The 19,852-nt window shown below is 60.1% G+C and overlaps 1 protein-coding gene across 14 annotated transcripts; it reads right to left on the bottom strand.

Annotated features, from left to right (window-relative positions):
- Window positions 1-8,684: 8,684 nt before the first annotated feature.
- On the bottom strand, window positions 8,685-18,966 carry TEDC1 (tubulin epsilon and delta complex 1). 14 transcript variants are annotated; one of them, XM_073998411.1, is made up of 9 exons: window positions 18,072-18,966; window positions 17,527-17,605; window positions 16,933-17,135; window positions 16,504-16,659; window positions 15,313-15,411; window positions 13,181-13,378; window positions 11,923-12,009; window positions 11,412-11,591; window positions 8,685-10,769 (listed from the first exon to the last, which is right to left on the bottom strand). In XM_073998411.1, exons 3-9 carry the CDS (start codon window positions 16,981-16,983, stop codon window positions 10,440-10,442), a joined length of 1,101 nt encoding a protein of 366 aa, XP_073854512.1. In that variant the 5' UTR covers window positions 16,984-17,135; window positions 17,527-17,605; window positions 18,072-18,966; the 3' UTR covers window positions 8,685-10,439. The 14 variants fall into 14 exon arrangements, with proteins under 14 accessions (XP_073854512.1, XP_005562475.3, XP_073854517.1 ...); XM_005562418.5 differs by lacking the exon at window positions 18,072-18,966 and adding an exon at window positions 17,704-17,907; XM_073998416.1 differs by lacking the exon at window positions 13,181-13,378.
- Window positions 18,967-19,852: the final 886 nt, after the last annotated feature.

Raw genomic sequence — 19,852 nt, 5'->3', positions numbered from 1 at the left:
TGCTGGGATTACAGGCTTGAGCCACCGCGCCCGGCCATTTTGTTTGTTTTTAAAGAGAGGGTCTTGCTCTGTGCAAGCTGGAGTGCAGTGGCATGATCTTGGCTCATTACTCTCAACCTTCCAGGCTCTGACAATCCTCCTGCCTCAGCCTCCAGAGTAGCTGGGAATACAGATGCACACCACCACACCCTGCTAATTTTTTAATTTTTTGTAGATATGGTGTCTAGCAGTGTTGTCTGGGCTGGTCTCAAACTCCTGGCCTCAAGCGATTCTCCCACCTTGGCTTCCCAAAGTGCTGGGATTACAGGCGTGAGCCACTGTGCCCAGCCTAAAGTACAATTAGTTTTTGCAAGTGATATAATTATGTACTTAGAAAAGTCTTTTAAGATCTAGGCTGGGCACAGCGGCTCTTTGGGAGGCCGAGGTGGGCGGATCACTTGAGGTTGAGAGTTTGAGACCAGCCTAGGGACAACATGGTAAAACCCTCTCTCTAGCAAAAAAAAATACAAAATTTACAAAACTTTGCTGGGCATGGTGGTGGGCGCCTATAATCCCAGCTTCTCAGGAGGCTGAGGCATGAGAATCACTTGAACCTGGGAAGCGGAGGCGGAGGTTGCACTGAGCCGAGATCACACCACTGCACTTCATCCTGGGCGACGGAGTGAGACTCTGTCTCACCAAAAAAGAAATCTAGAGATAAAATTTTTTGGTATTAATAAGTGAGTTTAGCAAGATTGTTTAGACCAGGTCAAAATGCAGAAATCAGTTTTGGGTTTCTACAATTTTCAACAGAGTTAGAAAATGAAATGTAAATATGAAATGTATGTGTGTGTGTGTGTGTGTGTGTGTGTGTGTGTATGTTATATATATCTTATAATATCTTTTTTTTTTTTTTTTTTTTGAGATGGAGTCTTGCTCTGTCCCGCAGGCTGGAGTGCAGTGGCCAGGTCTCAGCTCACTGCAAGCTCCGTTTCCCAGGTTCATGCCATTCTCCTGCCTCAGCCTCCCGAGTAGCTGGGACTACAGGTGCCCACCACTATGCCCGGCTAATTTTTTTTTTGTATTTTTAGTAGAGATGAGGTTTCACCGTGTTAGCCAGGATGGTCTCAGTCTCCTGACCTCAGATGATCCGCCCGCCTCGGCCTCCCAAAGTGCTGGGATTACAGGTGTGAGGTACCGTGCCCGGCAATATCTTACAATATTTCAAAAAGACCAAATACTGAGAAACAAATCTAACAAAAGAAGTATAATACCTATATCCAGGAAACTATAAAATACTAATGAACACCTAACCCACGGAGAAGTGTGTTTGTAAGGCAGAAGAGCCAGCATTAACATTCTAACGACATCAGTTCTCCAACGGATCTATGGATTCCATGTCATCCCAAGTACAATCCCAACAGTTCTTTGCCTAACATTGGACAAACGGATTCTACGATGTCTATGAAATATGAAGCGTCGAGGAGAGTTCCAGGGCTACCGACACAGGCGAGAGTGGACAACACACCCTCCCTGCCACACGTGGAGCTTGAGAGGCGGCTGGGGTCATGAACACTGTGTGGACTTCCCAAAGGGACAGAAGGAACACCCAAGACGGAGATGGACACCAGGGCTGTACCACGCGGCACGCAGGGTGATGGGAGAGCAGGTCTTTTCCACAGGTGGTACTGGGACCTTTTCCACATGGAGAAAAAAAAAAAAAAAGAGTCAAAACGCACTGGCTGGGCGCAGCGGCTCATGCCTACAATCCCAGCACTTTGGGACGCCGAGGCCAGAGGACCAGTTGAGCCCAGGAGTTCGAGACCAGCCTGGCAACATGGTGAGACCCCCTGGTCTCTAGAAAAAATACAAAAATTAGCTGGGTGAGGTGGTGCACACCTGTAGTCCCGGCTACTCAGGAGGCTGAGTTGGGAAGATTCTTTGAGCCTGGGAGGCAGAGGCTGCAGTGAGCTGTGATTGGGCCACTGCACTTCAGCCTAGGCAACAGGAGACCCTATCTCAAAAAAAAAAAAAAAAAAAAAAAAAAAAAAAGTTATGCAGCCAAAGCACCCAGCAAGCGTCATACTTCATGGACAAACTTTAGACGCCTGCCCTCTGAGACGGAGAACGAGGACGCCCACTGTCACCAGGGTTGCTGGGTGTGCGTCAGCAAGATGGCCAAAGGCAAACCCTGACAATCACAGCCTCCCCCATGCCAGCCTCACACGCACCCCGCCCTTCCTATGTGTCACAGCCCCCACCAGTTCAGCTCCTCTGCTTGAACCCTGATGACACACAGGGTAATAACGAAGGTGGTATTGATGCTGGACCAAAAGGGAGGTCAGGGCAAGACCCCTGCACGGACGGGAGCCAAAGTGGATGACAGTAACAGCGTGGACTGTGAGGAGAGCAGAGCTCCCAGGAGATGGTCTTAGAAGTGGCTCGCCGTGTGGAGAAAAACTGGATTCAACATGAGACCGCCTGCGGAGGTGGACAGTGGATGAAAGGAAGACCTGAGTGTTACAGGAAGAAGTGACAGAAGAAAAGTGGGAGGAGGAGGACTGGGAGAGGGGAGCTCATCTTCACAAAATGTTAAGGTGAAAACCAAGTGGGAAAAAAAAAAATTTGATTATAGAAAAGTTAAAATTTTCTGGGCAACCATGGGCAAATCTTTAACCAGATGACAGAATGGGAGAAGCTATTTATAGAGTGTAAAGCCATTGAGAGATTCCTGTCTTGAATTTTCAAGGCGTTTCTGCCAGTCCGTTTTTAAAAGACAGCGGTCCCAGAAGAGAAACGATCAAAGGACATGAGCAGGCAGCTCACAGAAGCGGGAACCCAGACACAAAGCAAGTGTGTGAAAGATGCGCAGTCAATACTCAGAGAGATGGAAATGAGACGCAAAGAACACCTGACACTCTGCTGGCAAACCCGCAAACGCTAGAAAACGCTGAGGGAGGGAGGGCAGGGACCCAGGAGGTAGGAGCCGGACAGGAGTACAAGCCAGAAAGGCCACTCAGGGAGTCACGGCACGCCCCCGACCAAGGGAAGGACCACGAGCCCTCCTTTTCTGTGGCCTGATCCCTTGGGCCCACCTGAGAGCTGCATCCTTTGTGTGGCAGGGATCTGGGCACAGCCTGGTACCCGTCTGTGGGGAGTGGGTGGTTAGTTGCTCCCCACCGGATGTGTGCGGGAGTTGGAAGTGGCGAGTCACTGCAGGTGCACCTTAGAGGATGGAGCTTAAAACACAACACTAAGTGGAAAGAAATCATGAAGCCAGGCATGGCAGCTCACGCCTGTAATCCCAGCACTTTGGGAGGCCGAGGCGGGTGGATCAGGAGTTTGAGACCAGCCTGGCCAACATGGCGAAACCCCATCTCTACAAAAATACAAAAATTAGCCAGGTATGGTGGCAGGTGCCTGTAGTCCCAGCTATTGGGGAGGCTGAGGCAGGACAATCACTTGAACCTGGCAGGCAGAGGTTGCAGTGAGCCAAAATCGCACCATTGCAGTTCAGCCTGGGCAACAGAGTGAGACTCTGTCTCAAAAAAAAGAAATCATGGGAAAGTTAGGGCCAGAGTTCCCAAACTGAGTCACCCCAGGGTGCCATCAAGAGTTTTCGGGGCCACTACAAAGTATTTTAAAGTTCTGAGGGAGGCCGGGCGCGGTGGCTCACATCTGTAATCCCAGCACTTTGGGAGGCCAAGACAGGCGGATCATGAGATCAGGAGATCCAGACCATCCTGCCAAACATGGTGAAACCCCGTCTCTACTAAAACATAGAAAAAATTAGCAGGGTGTGGTGGTGGGCGCCTGTAGTCCCAGCTACTAGGGAGGCTGAGGCAGGAGAATGGTGTGAACCCAGGAGGCAGAGCTTGCAGTGAGCCAAGATCGGAGCCACTGCACTCCAGCTTGGGCGATAGAGCGAGACTCCGTCTCCAAAATAAATAATAAATAAATAAGTTCTGATGGAAATGCAGGGATACACAACACGTCCGTTACCTCATGAACAATTCAAGAGAGCCCAGGCCAGGTGCAGTGGCTCACACCTGTAATCCCAGCACTTCGAGAGGCCGAGGTGGACAGATCACCTGAGGTCAGGAGTTCGAGAACAGCCTGGCCAACGTGGTGAAATCTCGTCTCTACTAAAATCACACACACACAAATATTAGCTGGGCATGGTGGCCCACACCTGTAGTCCCAGCTACTCGGGAGGCTGAGGCAAGAGAATCCTTTGAACCCGGGAGGTAAAGGTTGCAGTGAGCCGAGATCGCACCACTGCACTCCAGCATGGAGGACAAGAGCGAGACTCCGTCTCAAAAAAAAAAAAAAAAGAGAGAGCCCAGAGTTTCAGCAGTGGGTTGCACCTGTCTTGCGATGGTGTCTCTTTGCAAAGCTGGTTTTACAGCAGTTGCTGTGATCAAAAGCAGATACCAGGCAAAAATTAATGTGGATCAGAAAATCCAGATGATGTCCAATCCAATTAAGGTTTGCAAAAATGTGCAGACCCCAAAAGACCCAAGCATGCTGTAAGTAAGTAATTATAATTATTTTAATATTTAAGTTAACGGGTTTTTTTTCAATTTATACGACATTTTTTTTTCCCCCAAAACTGCTACTAAGTTGTTAGGACATAAATACTTAAGGCGTTTGGCCCTAACAGAACTGTTGGGTTTTTCTTTTGACCAAGGGGTGCTGTAAAAAAATCACTGGGACACTAAGAGTGCCATGAACTGAGAAAGTGCAGGAACCCCTGAGTTAGGATAATGCCAGCTGCTGTCACAAACAGACCCAAAGAAGTGACTGGAGGGAGGGGCTGGCAGTGGCTGCCACATTCCACTAGTTCTCGCACACTCCGGATCTTCGAGGGCTGCAGTCTCCCCACCGCTGCACTGCCTGCAGTCTCCCCACCGCTGCGCTGCCTGCAGTCTCCCCACCGCTGCGCTGCCTGCAGTCTCCCCACCGCTGCGCTGCCTGCAGTCTCCCCACCGCTGCGCTGCCTGCAGTCTCCCCACCGCTGCGCTGCCTGCAGTCTGGAGTCATGAGCAGCAGGTTTTTCCCACAGGCAAGGCCCCAAACCCCCTCCCTCTCTACTGCCCTTTGTTTCTGCTCTCACACTGGCAAGGCCTTGCTCCAGCCCATCTCCTAGGGGTGACATGGAGCCAGATGCATACGGCCCTCGCCAGTAATATCCAGGCCTTTTCCTCCCTCTTCCCTGAAACTACAGGGCTGGCAGCAGTGTGTCTGCTTTCCAAGTCACTGGAGCACACTCTGATCACAACGCCAGCTTCATGCCAGGGCCTCACCAGCCTGGCGTCCCCTACAGTCAGGTGCCCCCACCAGTCCAGGGGTCTGCCAGTCCAGTGACCCCACCACCACCCTGGGGACCCACCAGCCCAGCATTCCCTCCAGCCAGGTGCCCCCACCAGCCCAGAGCTCCTCCACCCCAGCGCCCCACCAACCCAGTGCCCCCTCCAGCCTGGCTCCCCCTTCCAGCCTGGCGGTCCCCTCTGATGCCCCAACAGGCCCAGTGCCCCCACCAGCCCAACACTCCCGCCAGCTGGGTGTCCTTTCCAGCCTGGCAGCCCCACCAGCCCAGTGCCCCCTCCAGCCCAGTGCCTCTCCGAGCCTGGTGCCCCCCACCAGTGTGACAAGTCATGGGTTCCCCACTTCAAGGCCCATATTTTTTTTCTTAGCTGGGGTCATGGTAGCTGTCGTACCACTGCACTAAGTGCGTATTTTTCTGTAGTTCTGATGCTGACGTCTTACCCATTCCTCCGCCCCAACCACCCAGATCCGTGGAGTGGCCCCCACTCTGTGGATAAAAGAACTTTCTTCCTACAAGACAGGACAGCCTTTCCTGCGTCTGGGTGTTACCCTCCCTGATTACAACAAATTCTAGGCTCATTTAAAAAAGACACAGGCCCCAAATTAGGAGGCTGCAGCCCAAACCCCCTGCAGCCAGCATCCCACGTCTCTGCTGCAGTTTATGGCAAGACCCTGGAGACCTGGTGAGAGCACAGCCCCCGTGTCCTCCTCCCCGGCCCCCTCATCCCCGCTGTCAGGTGTGCAGCCCCCACTCCGAGTGTGATCTTCAGCCCCGGCCCTGTCCCTCAGCAACACAGGTGATGACTCCTCCATCCAGAAGCACCGTCTTTACTCGGCCACCAAGACCCTCCACTTGGCCGCACCCCCACTTGCCAGCCATCCCCTCCATCCCCTCTGCCCTGCCTGTGCTTCCTATCACTGTGCGGGCCCAGGCTCAGGCCTCAGTCTTAGGCCCCTCACCAGCCCCGGGCTCACCGCACCCTGGGGCCCTGCCCTGCCCTCCCACCCGGCTGAGCCCACCCACACCCTGGGTTCTCACATTCCATTCTCCAGCCCCAAATTCCAGGTTCATGCAGCCAACTGCCCACCTGACACCCACTAAGATGCCAAGATTGTTAGCAGGTCAGAGCCAGGCTACCAAGCAGCGGTGCCCACCCCAGCCTGCCCAGCTCTCAAACCACCAACCATGGGCCCAGCCACCACAGCTGTTTACATCACACCCACAACCAAGACGGTGGCCAATCCTGTGCCCCAGTGGGCCAGAACGCACCTCCTCTGAGCCAGAACCTCCCCACCAGCGGATGGGGACGAAGCCTGGGCCCTGCCTACCCTCAGCGTGTGTCCCCCTCGCGGCTGAGCCCCAGCGGGCAGCCATGTCCTCCTCATAGAGGAAAGTAAGTACTTTCCTGTAAGGTGTTTGCTCTTCCCTCCGGGACATGGCCATGGGGCCCCTCAGAATGGCACGTATAAGGCACCACGTGACTCCAGGTAGAATGACTGAGGGACCAGCCCAGCACAGCCAGGAAGGAACAGGCAAGCCAGGCAGCGAGAGGCCGTGCAGGACACCCTCCGACCACTCCGAGGACAGGGACGGCTGCAGAGCCAGTGCGGGCACACAGGCAGGGCCACAGGACAGGGACGGCTGCAGAGCCAGTGCGGGCACACACGCAGGGCCACAGGACACGGATGGCTGCAGGCCAGTGCGGGCACACACGCAGGGCCACAGGACAGGGATGGCTGCAGGGCCAGTGCGGGCACACACGCAGGGCCACAGGACAGGGATGGCTGCAGGGCCAGTGCGGGCACACACGCAGGGCCACAGGACAGGGATGGCTGCAGGGCCAGTGCGGGCACACACGCAGGGCCACACAGCTGGAGGCTGAGCCCAGGCACAGGACTTCACAGTCGCCAGCCACAACCACGCACAAGAACATGGGGTAGACAAGGGCCGTGTGGACTGAGCTGTCGGGGTCCCCGCGAGATAACAGGAGCCACTCAGAAACACTTCTCTCCTGCCAGGAGTGGCGGCTCACGCCTGTAATCCCAGCACTTTGGGAGGTAGAGGCAGGCAGATCACGTGAGCCCAGGAGTTTGAGACCAGCGTGGGCAGCATGGTGAAACACTGTGTCTACTTTAAACAATGAAAATACAAAAATTAGCTGGGCATGGTGGCACGCACCTGTAGTCCCAGCTACTCAGGAGGCTGAGGTGGGAGGATCACTTGATCCTGGGCGATCAAGGCTGCAGTGAGCTATGATTGTGCCACTGAGTGACAGAACAAGACCCTGTCTCAAAAAAAAAAAAAAAAAAAAAAGAGCCAGGCACAGTGGCTCACGCCTGTAATCCCAGCACTTTGGGAGGCCGAGGCGGGCGGATCACTTGAGGTCGGGAGTTCGAGACCAGCCTGGCCAACATGGTGAAACCCCATCTCTACCAAAAATACAAAAATCAGGTGGGCGTTGTGGCGGGCACCTGTAATCCCAGCTACTCGGGAAGCTGAGGCAGGAGAATTGCTTGAACCTGGGAGGCAGAGGTTGCAGTGAGTCCAGATTGTACCTTTGTACTCCAGCCTGGGCGACACGAGCAAGACTCTGTCTTTAAAAAAAAAAAAGAAGTTTCTAGTTTTGTTGAGTTTATTGCACTTTCCAGTGAGTGTACTTGGTCTCACGGGCCAGGTAACTTCTGCTGTTTCCCGCGAGGGCATCTTTACGTGTCTTCCTGGGAAGCAAACTGCACTGTCCTTAGACGGACGCTGCCTCATCCAGGGTGCAAGGCCCTGCTGCCCCGGCCAGGCCAGCACTGTGGCCTCCAGGGTGTTCCGTGGGTCTGGGGCAGGTCGCACGGCAGAGGGAAAGGCCTACAGCTGGCCTTACGACAGGAAGGCTATGGGGACAGAAGGGACGGGGTACTTGAGGATAACGGGCTCCTGAAGGCAGGGGAGGGAGGCAGGAGAGTGTCAGAGAAGCAGTGTTGTGAAGACCTCCATGCCTGCTCTGAGCTGGGGGCACACTGCCCTGCTTGCCCATCCAGCTTTAACCCTGTGGACTGGCAACCCCGGACCAACAGAACAAGAGGCTGTGACTTCAGGCTACTCAAGCCACTCCACGTGTGGTAACAGCTAGAGCTGAAGGCCAGGGTCCCATCCCTGCACCATCATGACAAGCAGCACCACAGCAAGCCTGGGTGGGTGTGCGGGGAGCCCTCCCGCGGGCCCTGGCCTCTCAGGCCCTCTCCACCGTCAGCATCACGGGCACACACGCACCCGGGACTTGGACTGCCCTGAATTCACGCATCATATTGAGTGGTGACAACCCCATGACAAGCGTGCTTTTGCGTTCGTAAAACTCAGGTCCCCAAGGCCAGTGAGAGCCCAGTTCTGTGGTAGTTTATTTTATTTTTTTTTTTTTTTGAGACAGAGTCTCGCTTTGTCGCCCAGGCTGGAGTGCAGTGGCTGGATCTCAGCTCACTGCAAGCTCCGCCTCCCGGGTTCTCGCCATTCTCCTGCCTCAGCCTCCTGAGTAGCTGGGACTACAGGCGCCCGCCACCTCGCCCGGCTAATTTTTTGTATTTTTTAGTAGAGACGGGGTTTCACCGTGTTAGCCAGGATGGTCTCAATCTCCTGACCTCGTGATCTGCCCGTCTCGGCCTCCCAAAGTGCTGGGATTACAGGCTTGAGCCACCGCGCCCGGCCTCTGTGGTAGTTTATAAAAAGCAGGGCTTCAAGTGGACTTGCTCCCAGCACAAGAAGAGCCCTGTCCGGCAGTCGAGGGTGGCTGAGAGCACTGGGGACCTTCAGAGGCTGCAAGCGGAGGAAGGCTGAGGTCTGAGAGCCTGGAACAGAGCTGGAATCAACAGGTGGAGATGGCAGGAGCCCTTAGGAGGAGCTAGCGGAGGGGCCGGAGGGTGGAGCAGGCCAGGGAGCATTTGCACAAGGCCTGGCGGCCCACAGGAGCCCAGCGGCATGAGAGGATCAGAGAGATGCTCCTGAAAGGGAGGCCTTGTGGGCCATGGCCAGGTCCTGCCGGTGCTCCTGGGGTCCGTGCATGGGAATGGGGAGGCAGGTGGCCTAGACACGTCCACCCCCGGGACCAAGGAGGCCCAGACAGGCTGAGACTGGAGCTGGCGCCCGAGGTGTGCGCCGCCGCTCAGGCACAGGCCCCAGGCAGACGGGAAAGGTCCGGTGAGAGCATGTTCTGGCAGGGCGAACGGACGTGGCCTCGGGGCAGGGTTGGCAGGAGCCTGGAGGTGGTCCCGCAAGCCCGTCTGCCCACCTCAGGTCAGAGTCCGACAGCCCCAGAAGAGAGGGGAGCCCAGCAAGGCAGGCAGGGCTGGAGCCTCAGGGCCACCTGTGCCTGCTGGTTGGGGGGTTGGGGGTGCTGTGAGGCTGAGCCTCCTTCCGCCAGGCTGGGGCTCGTCCCCCGGACACAGATGCTTCTTTGTCAGGGCAGAGCTGAGCTTGCTGGGCAGCCTCTGGAACAAAGCCCCTCTGTCCGAGCCGTGCCTCCCCACCCGGAGCACCACCTCCCAGGAAGGAGCAGAGCCCCAGGCTCCCATCCGGCGCACCCACCAGGCACAGCCATGGCTGGAGGGGGGGCGGCTGTGCTCCCAGCCCAGGGCTGGGCCCACAGTGGAAGCCTGATGAAGCGGGGTAGAGCCAAGGCAATCCCACTCCAGGGAGGCCTGTGCCACCTCCCCATGGGCTTGCCACTCACCGGTCTAGGGAATGCATGTCCTCCAACACCTGGCCAGCCCTACACTGGCCACCACGGCCCAGGGGCTCCTCCACACTCCCAGCCCCAAACAGGGAAACCTGAAAGGGTGGCAGAGGGAGGGCCGGCAGCCTCGCCCCACAGGAAAGCCACTACAATTTATTTTCGAGTTCCCTCCAGACCACCAGGCCGGGCCTGTCACGACCTCCTCAGGGGATCGGCCATTCCTGTCCCCAGTGCTGCTGGCCACGGGCCCGGGCTCCAGCAAGAGTCAGCCCAGCCCCAGCCCCTGGACTGAGCATGTGATGTGGGCTCTGTATCTGCATCGTCCCTGTGGCCACCTGGCCTTGGAATCTGCTCCTCCAGGACCCAGCCAGGCCGGGCCAGGGCAGGCTTCCCACATGAGGGCCCGTCCACAGGCCCTCAGCGTCCAGGTGGCGGGATCCAGATGAGGCCAGGCAGGGCTCCCGCTAGCCCGGCCAGTTCCTGCCGACACTGTCCCTGTAGTTGACGTAGCACCGCCTCCAGGCAGGCCTCCTGGCTCCTCAGTGTCCTGATCAGCTCAGCTGCCCGCAGGTCCCGGTCACCTGCTGCCCCATCCTCTCGTCTCACCAGTCGGTGTGGCCCATGGGCCGGGGCTGGGCCACTGTCTTGCTCCCAGCACCGCTGCAGAGCTCCCAGCTCCTTTTCCACAGTCTCCCGAGAGGCCCGCCGCGCGGCACTCCACTCTGGCCCCCGTCCACAGCCTCGAGCCTGCGTGGGAGACAATGGCAGTGGCTCTGTCCCCCCAGGACACTAGCCTCAGGCCCCCTCGGCATCCCCTGGGCTGACTCAGGGATGAGGGCGCCGCAGGCATGCAGGAAACACCCATGCTCTTCAGAGAGGCTTACTGAAGATTTTAAGGGGAAAATCATGCCGGCAATTTATGTTAAAATTCCTCAGAAAAAGAAAATAGGTGGAGCCAATGCAGCCCTGTGTTCACAGCCATGAACCTGTGCAGCAGGTAAGAGGGCGGCTCTGTGTTTGGGGTGGAAACCCAGGTGGCCACCAGCAGGTCAGACGGGTCCCAGGCAGGTGTGGAGAAGTGGCCACCACCCTGTGAATGCACGTGTGGCAGAGGCATGGGAGCAGCAGAACCCACACAGCACGGGCTTCCCTCCCTCATGCAAAGAATCAGAGAACAGATCTCCAGCAGGAGGGGCGGGGCCGTCTCGCAGCAGCTGCAGCTCCTCGCCAACTGCCCTCCCGCTCCCTCAGAGTGCGTGCCTGCAAGTGTGTCGCCTGCCATGCTTAATCAGATGCAACTGTAGGATTCAACAAGTCCAAAGCGCCCTCAGGTCTGCGGTTCCCCGAAGGTGGGGCTGGGCCAGTGCCCAGAGCGAGGCTGGCACTCACCTTGGCCTCCCAGGCCACCCGCCTGCGCTCCACAGCCTCCCGCAGCTCCTCCTCCAGGGTCTGCAGCTCCCGCACTACCAGCTCCAACTCGCCATCCCCGCACTCAGGGACCCAGGGCAGGAAGGTGGGCTGTGAAGCTGCAGCAGGTGCCTCCGGGGCACAGGTGCCCAGGACTGTGTCCTACAGAGACCCAAGTGAGACAGCGTGCACCAAGCCAAGGGGACAGAGGGACAGAGGGCGAGTTCCACAGCGGGCTGGATGCCACCATCTCAGCAGCCATGACGTCCAGAGAGGCATAAAGGCCACACTCTAGAAGGCCGTGGAGCTGAGGACGGGAGCAGCGGTGGGCCTCCCCTGAAGGTGAGTGGAAATCCTAGAAAGAGCCTATGCTAGGTCTGTGGCCTCCCTAAAAGCCCCTCTTCCTGTCTGGAAAACAGGAAGATCCCCAACTCCCCACCTGGGGGCCGCTGCGGGAAGGGATGCCAGGGCTGGGGTGCGTAGGCTTCCTCACCATCCACTGCCAGAAGACCGGCTCTGCGCGCCGCCACGCCAGGACAGCCTCCAGGCGCCGGCTCTCATGCTCCAGAGTCCGCAGCAGCTGGAAGGCAAATGGCAGCTGGGCTAGAACCTCACACAGGACCCCGTGGACAGACAGTCGGATGCACAGCTGGACCCAGCGCCAACACCCTGCCCCTGCAGCCCTCCCCTGCCTGCACCCAGGTTCTCTGGCCAGAGTGAGGAGCAAGGCACCCTGGTGTGGTGCAGACGCCACAGCCCACCTGTGCTTTCTGCAGCACAGGGCAGCCCCCATCCAATGCATGGCCAGGCCCTGCCCTCTGAGGACACCCGCTGTCCCCCACGCCAGCCCCACTGCCAGTCCAACAGGTGCCTCTCGAGCCTAGACCTCTGCCCCACAGCCCTCACCGAATGGGGGCTGTATCTGGGGACTGCAGGAGGACAGGGAGGCGCCAAACTAAGGAGCAAGCCAGGCTCTGGGGCAGGGAAAACCCATGCCCTGTAACTTCAGGGACTCCCCTAAGTCTGCCTGGTGACCCAGGTGGCAGAAAAGGCAGAGCTGAGCAACACCTGACATTCCCAAGTGAAGGGTCAGGCAGGGCCAGGAGACCCTGCCCTGCCTGCCCCATGGCCCTGCACAAAGGTACCTGCCCACAGTGTGCCCACAGACAGGCGGCTGGACATAGCAGCTGCTCTGCCCACACACAGAAGGCCTCCCAGGTTCACTCATGGGCTATCTGTACCAGTGACCTCAGGCCCTGGGGCAGGGGACCCCTGCTGGGGACAGGCCCTCTACCCCTGAATCCTGCCCCACTCCACCCCTGCTTCCCCCGCGAACCCAGCGTGTGGAGCAGGCTGCAGGAGCCTGGGCCTCCAGCAGTGGGCTGAGGGGCAGATAGGGATGGCCCTGAACACCAGGCCCAACCCAGCCCACCTGGGGCGGAGCAGAGCAGAGGCAGGCAGGCCCATGGTCACAGAATATGAGGACAGGCAAGTCTGTGGGCGGCATGGGAGCTGGAAAAGGCTGGTGCCAGGGGCTGCAGCCCACCTGCCCACCCAGGCAAGCCACGAGAAGAGCAAAGACCTCTACCTTGGGGACAGTCACTTAAACATACCTACCAGAAGGCAACCACCGCAGTTCCCAAGAAGGGCCAGGGGCGGGAGCAGGCAGGAGAGGAGGGGCAAACACGCCCCCTCCCACCCACCCCCGAGTCCTGTGGTCTCCACTGCCCTGCCAGCCTCCTTCCACTTACCACCCTAAGAGGGGAGAGGAGGCTGCAGGCTGAGGCCCCACCAGGATCCAAGGGAGCTGCCCAGTCACCCGGCAACAGGCGTGGTACCAGCCACAGATCATTCCAGAAGGTTCTGGGACCCATCCCAGGAGTGCAGGAGAAGTGCAGGCCCTTTGGGTAGGCCAGGTCCAGGTTTTGGGCGGCTCCCGCTCCAAAAACCTTGGAAGGAAGCTGGGCATGGTCCCAGTCCCCCTGGCCAGTGCCACATGCAGCCTCCGGGAGAGGGCGGGGCCTCACTTCCAGGCCCCCCCAGCCCACCACAGAGAGTGGTCCCACAGAGGCACCGGGCAGGAGCAGGCTGGGGCCAGGGCAGCCTCTGCTCCTCCCCAACCCAGGGGTCCCAGGGGCCAGAAGCCTGGGCTTCGCTGAGCCGCCTCTACAAGACAGGTAGGGCAAGGGCAGACCAGGACGCCCCGATGCTGCCTCAGCACCACCAACGCCAGTGCAGGCCGACTGGGTGGGCGCCAGCCTGGCTTCAGCCAGGGACACAGGCCCAGCTGGTACCAGCGGCCAGGCAGGCATCAGGGGCTGGGCCCTGTGAGCCCACAAGTGAGGCATGCAATCCCGCAGACTTGGGCTGCAGAGCCGGAACCCACGGGCCCTTGCCACGAACAGGAAGCCCCAGCAGACACAAGACTAGGGGCCAGGAGCCAGGCCATCCGCCTCTGACCCCTGGGTCCCCCTGGGCAGGCCTGGGATGAGGTACAGGGGTCAAGTCTCTGGGGTTGGAGAGGAAAGGGGCAGAGAAGGGGGACTGGGCCTGGAAGAAGAGATCGCACCAGCGCTGAGCCTCTGGCCTCCTGCCCGGCCATATGCATCTGGAGCAGCAGGGCAGCGTCAGCCCATCACTCAGGACAGCACAGAGCCCAGCCTAAGTGCATGGCTCACGCCTATAATCCCAGCACTCTGGGAGGTCGAGGCAGGTGGATCACCAGAGGTCAGCAGTTCGAGATCAGCCTGGCCAATGTGGCAAAACCCCGTCTCTACTAAAAATACAAAAAAACTAGCCAGATGTGGTGGCAGGTGCCTGTAGTCCCAGCTACTCAGAAGGTTGAGATAGGAAAATCGCTTAAACCCAGGAGGCGGAGGTTGCAGTGAGCCGAGACTGTGCCACTGTGTCTAGGTGACAGAGCAAGACTCTGTCTCAAATAAATAAAATAAATAAAAAGAGTGGCAGCCAGCCCTGCTCTTTCTCCTGAAAATAAACCAGACAAGAGAAAGAAGCCAGTGATGATGGGCGGGCAGACCCCCAGAAAGAAAGATGGGGATGGAAGGCCAGCAGCAGGGTGAGAGGAAGCGGCCATCCCTGGCGAAGATGCCTGGGGCTAGGTCAACCCTGACATTTTGGTTAGTGCTCCAGTAGCCCCAGTCACAGCAGGACGCTGTCTGCCCAAGGTCACATGGCCACCTGGTGTTCAGAGCCAGGCTTTCCTCCAGGTCTGTGCTATCCAAGGCCCAGGATCTGCCCGGGACCACAGAGACCCCGTCACCTGGGGCAGGCCTGCCTAGAAAGTGCTGTGCCCCCTGGGTGGTCCCAGTGTAGCAAGCAGAACGGGGCCTGCGAGTCTCCAGGGCCTATGCAGCTGGCTCCAGCTTGGCAGGCTCGGCCCAGCACACCCCACGTGGGCCTGGCCTTGGGCTCTGAAGGGTAGTTGTCCCCTCCCAGTCAGCCCTGTGCTGTGTGGGCTAGCCCCCCCACACCTCTAGGTGCCCCCTGACACACCAGGTGAGACCTGCTTGAGACGCCAACACCACCAGCTCACACCTGAGGTCTGTGTTCCTTTATCCCAACAGCCTGCCCTCAGCCAGCTGCCAGTGCAACCCAGGCTCCTGCATCCCAGGCCCCCGCCCACACCACATCTCGATTTGTGGAAGGGAAGGATTAGTGGCCCATGAGGCTAGGAGAGGCCCAGAGAATCTGTCAGTCACACAGTCTGACAATAACCAGTGGCGGACATGCAGAGACACCCACCTCGGGAGGCCCAAGAGCTGCCACGCACCCCCACAGGCCGCTCCCACCTTGGGCGGTGCCCCCACTGCCGCTCCCCACCACCCACCCAAGCCCATTCTGGAAGCAACTTGCCGGCCCTCACCTTCTGGCCTCCCTCTGGGTCCCTGAGCATCTCCGCTTCAGTGACAGACAGATGGCCAAGGTTCTGGTCGCTGTGGCAGCCGCGTGTGTACAGGTGAATCTGAAATAGGCAGTGCAGACCCCAGGCTGAGTGGGAGTCAAGCACCTCCCCCAACACTGAGTCTTCACCACTCCAGGGAGGTCGGCCGTCAGGCTCGGAGAAAGCCACTCCTTGCCTGAGGTTGGCGGGGCTGGGCTGGGTGCAGAACAACCATCAGCACCGCTGGGGCCTGCTGAATGGGGGCGCCAGGCAATCTCACTGATGGCCTCCCCACCCAGCCCAGCTCCCAGGCAGGAGCAAGATTGGAGTGGGGTGCCCTGGCTTCCCCAGCAGCGTCAGGGGAACAGCCTCTGGACACGCACAGCAGTTCAGCCAGACTCACAGTGTAAACACGAATGATTGCTTGGATCTAGGAGAATGCGGAGGGCTCCCCAGCAAAGGGAAGCTGGAAGGTGACACAGAGAGTCACAGGTAGGAACGTAAGCGGAGCAGCTGGTGTCAAGGCCAAGCCTGATGGGGTGAGAGGTCCCTGGAAAGGCCAGCTGAGCAACAGACCCTCTGCAAGGGTGGGAATGGGGGGTCTCCAAGGGGCCCCACACTGGTGGGAGCCACAGACCCACCTGTCAGCCCTGGCCGCACAGTGGACATGCTGCTGGGTACCTGTGCCCCTGAGCCAGCCCCTACCACCTTCAGGGACCCACAGGAGCTGCCCACCCCACAAGTCAGCCCCCACTAGGATGTGGTGGGACCAGGGGCTGTCCTCCTCCCCTCCAGTGCCCAGGAAGCAGTGGCTTTCATGGCACAGAGCCCATCCCACTGTTTAGCAACACAGAGCTGGAAGGCCACTGGTGACTTTTGGGAACAAGAAGACAAATTCTGTGAGCTCTCTGACACCAGTTTCTGCCCACCACTGCCCACCCCACTGGGTTCCCTGCCCAACCCTGCCCAACCCTGCCCACCCCATCCTACCCTGGACCCCTGCAAGGACCACCTGGAACCACGGGATCAGGCTATGGGTAAGCCCAGAGCAGGAAGGCCCACATCCAGTCAAAAGCCTGTGCCAGGCCTCATAGGACAGGCTGTAGGGACTGGCAGCTAGTGGCTTGCAGCACGGGACGCAGCCCCTGGGTGGAAGCCCTGTGCCAGCTCTACCTTGCTCAGGAGGGCGCACTGCTCCTGCTGACTGGACACCAGCTGGCGCCACCGGAACCGCAGCTTTCCCATCAACCACTGCACATGGCGGACATCCACAGGACCCTCTGCTTCCAAGTGGGGTGCAGGTGGGCCAAGGCTGGCCAGGGCCTCACACTGGAGAGGAGTATAAGGGTCAGGCCCTGCTCCCACCCCACCCTACCCCCAAGGAAAGACCAGGATGGAGATGGGAGTGGAGGCACAGCCAAGAACAATGGGTGCTCCTTGCACAGGGAATCTCCGTGCTTTCAGCCGGGCAGCTGGGTAACCCCTCATAGAACTGCCCGGAGGGGCAAAGCAGACACAGAGAGGACTGTCCCAGGTCTGCCCTTGCTCTGACCCCAGGAGTTGAGACCAGAGCTGGCTTGGCTTACTCTCACCCACACGGACCTGGCACACAGTCATCTCGTCACCCAGAGGCACTCGGGTCTGGGCCAGCATCTGCTCAGGCACAGGTCCTCGGGCCAAGAGCCAGGACAGAGCCAGGAGCAGCTCCCGGCTGCCCTTCGAGCCATCCTCAGGTAGTTGTGCCAGTGCCAGCCTCGGGTAGCCCTGGGAGCACAGTGCTGACTTCACCAAGCGGGCTTGGACCTCTAGGACAGAAGAGCACCACCTTAGGGGGACCACCTGCCTGGAGGTGACACCACCTGGATCCCTCCAGAGATCCCCACAGGTCACTCGAGCAGAAGCTCAAGACCTAGTTCAGAAGAGATGATGGTGGGAAAGCTGGAACTCAGACCAAGATGAGGAGACCAGAGCTCAACGGGGACGTCCCCAAGGCTTTGTACGAGTAGAAGCCGGTGCTACCCAAGGGAGTGGAGCTAGGGCCCGTCAGGGGGCGCGGCTTACTGGGGAAGCTGGAGCTTTGAGCGGCAGGCGGGGTCAGTGTTATCGGGTTGGGTGGGGGCTAGAGCCCGTCGGGGCGGGACTTACTGGGGAAGGCGGGGCTTTACCGGAGCAGGCGGGGCCAGGAGCGGGGCTTACCCAGGGCGATCGAGGCCAAGGCGTTGCCCGCAGGGAATGGGGAGAGCACGCGGAAGAGCAGCTGCCAGAGCGCGGAGGTCTGCGAAAATAAAAAGCGGGCGGTCAGCGGAGCCGGCTCAACTCCCTGCGAGGGCCCGGGACCCCACCCGGCCCGGCTGCCCTCCGCGCGAGCGTCACCGCTTCCGGACGGTCGAACTTGGCGCGGCGGAAGATCTCGGGGCTGGGTCCCGAGGGCAGCGACCGACTCAAAGCGGCGATGGCCTCAGGGAGGGCCCCGGCCCGGGCCCCAGCCGCAGGGTCCACCCGCCGCCTCCGCATGCGGCCAGCACCAGCGTCTTTCGGCCTCCTGCAGCCGCCGCGGCCCGGGACCTGCGTCCAATCACCGCACGGGCCGGGTCTACTGCCGCGGCTGGGACTTCCACCCAATCACCGCGCCGGCTGGGACCTGCGCCCAATCACCGCGCCCGCTGGGACCTGAGTCCAATCACGGCACGGGCTTGGTCCAGCGCCCAATCACCGCGCTGGCCGGACATGCATCCACTCACTGCGTCGGCAGGGCCCGCCTTCGTGGCCAAGCCCAATGAACGGTTCCCCTGGAGTTTGAGTGTAGTCTATTCTGTTTCGTGCAGACCCACTTCCGGGCTCCGGGCAGGGCAGTCGATATGGAGAACTCCACGGAGTCCGCCCTTGCCGGCTCAATCGTCACGACACCCGACACCCCGCCTCGCTCAGGCCCCACCCATCAGCGCCTCACGCCCCTGGCAACCTAGCAACCGCCGGGCGGGAGCGCGCAGACTCCGGAAGGCGCCCCTTGGGGCTGCGCACGCAGCCGGAGCTGACGAGCCCCGCCCCATCGCGCCGCCTTCCCGGCCGGGCCGCCAGGAGGCGCCCAGAGCCCGCCGCGCCGCACAGTGAAGATCCCAGCGCGGCCGGCCCCTGGCTTCTTGTGCGAGGTCCCGGGCATCTCCCGGGTCCCGAACGCGCGGCCCGAGCCCGCGGCCGCCTCCTCCAGTGCTTCCGGTCCTCGCCCGCCCGCGGCAGCGCTTCTCTCTGCCGCCGCCACGGAGCAGCCCCGGAGGAAGCCGACGCACGGAAGCAGCTGCTCCCCGGTCGCCGCTGAGCCGGGCCCGCGTGCACGGGCGGCCCCAAAAGGCGCGGGCTGGGAAGAACGCGGGGCTGTCTGCGGGGATAGAAGGTCGGGCTGGTTCCTGGCCAGCGGCGCCTCCGGGCATTCGTGAAGACCCCGGGTCGCGCGTCACCGGGGCTGTTCCCGCGATGCACCTGCACCTCTCGGGGCTGCGAGGACGGCGGCGAAGGCGCGGGGGAGGGAAACTCAGTCCTCCCTGGACCCCCAACCCTGGCTGGCCGCGCCCACGCGAGGCGCAGCCGGAGAGGTCCCGGCCGCACCTCCCTCCCCGGCCTCTTTCGCTCCTGACCTCCTTCTCCAGGCAGCCCTCCCGGCCCCGCCTCGGGGCCCCCACCCAAGCAAGCCCCTCCTCTCCCTCCCCGCCCACCCCCGTCCTTCCCCGTCCGCAGCCTCCTTCCCTCCCGCGCACCGCGACCTCCTTCATGGCGCCAGTAGGAAGGCTACGCTCCTCACCCCGCCCACGCGGGTTCCTTGAAGCTAAGGGGCCTCCTCCTCGGAGCACCTACTGCACCTGCCGAGCTACAGGGCGGCGGGAGCCAGGGGGATGGGAGCAGGGGGTGGGGAACCGCGGCGCCACAGGAACTTGGCAGGAAGCGTGGGGGAGATGGCGGAGCACCTCTGCGGCCTTGTTCAGCGCTCTCCCAGCCTCCGAGCTTGCGGATTTTTCTCTGCACCAGGTGTCGCTGAGTCTCAAAGATCTCAGTTCCCTCAGCTCCACCCACCACCGTCCAACCAGAAACCAGCCTCACCTCAGCACCCCCAGCGCCCTCCCCTCCCCTGCCCCCATCCCATCAAAAGTGCTGTGGCTCCCAGCTCTTGGAATTCCAGGAATCCCCCAATCACCCCCACACACCCCACCCTGCGGGCCGCCCTAGACTGCCCCCACAGCACCTGTCAGCTGAGCCTGCAGCACACCCACCACAGCCCTAAGTCAGTGCGTATCTGGAGGGATGGCCTTCTACCAAGGCCGGAATCTAAGTGGCCAGCGTGGGGAAGGGGGTCTCTGAAGGTGGCCAGTCAGCAGCGGCTGGCTGAGGTTAGCAAGGGTTTCCAGAAGGCCCCCCAGCCCCTGTGCACGGCCAGTACTCAAGTTCCCCACTGGACGCCAGGCCACTGGGTAAGTCCCTGGGCTCAGGGTAGATGGCAGATGAGGACGCACGTGGGGCAGTGGTGCCTCAT

This window comes from Macaca fascicularis, chromosome 7 (genome assembly GCF_037993035.2).
Source record: "Macaca fascicularis isolate 582-1 chromosome 7, T2T-MFA8v1.1".
Taxonomy (NCBI): domain Eukaryota; kingdom Metazoa; phylum Chordata; class Mammalia; order Primates; family Cercopithecidae; genus Macaca; species Macaca fascicularis.
This window is presented reverse-complemented; position numbering and strand designations above follow the sequence as displayed.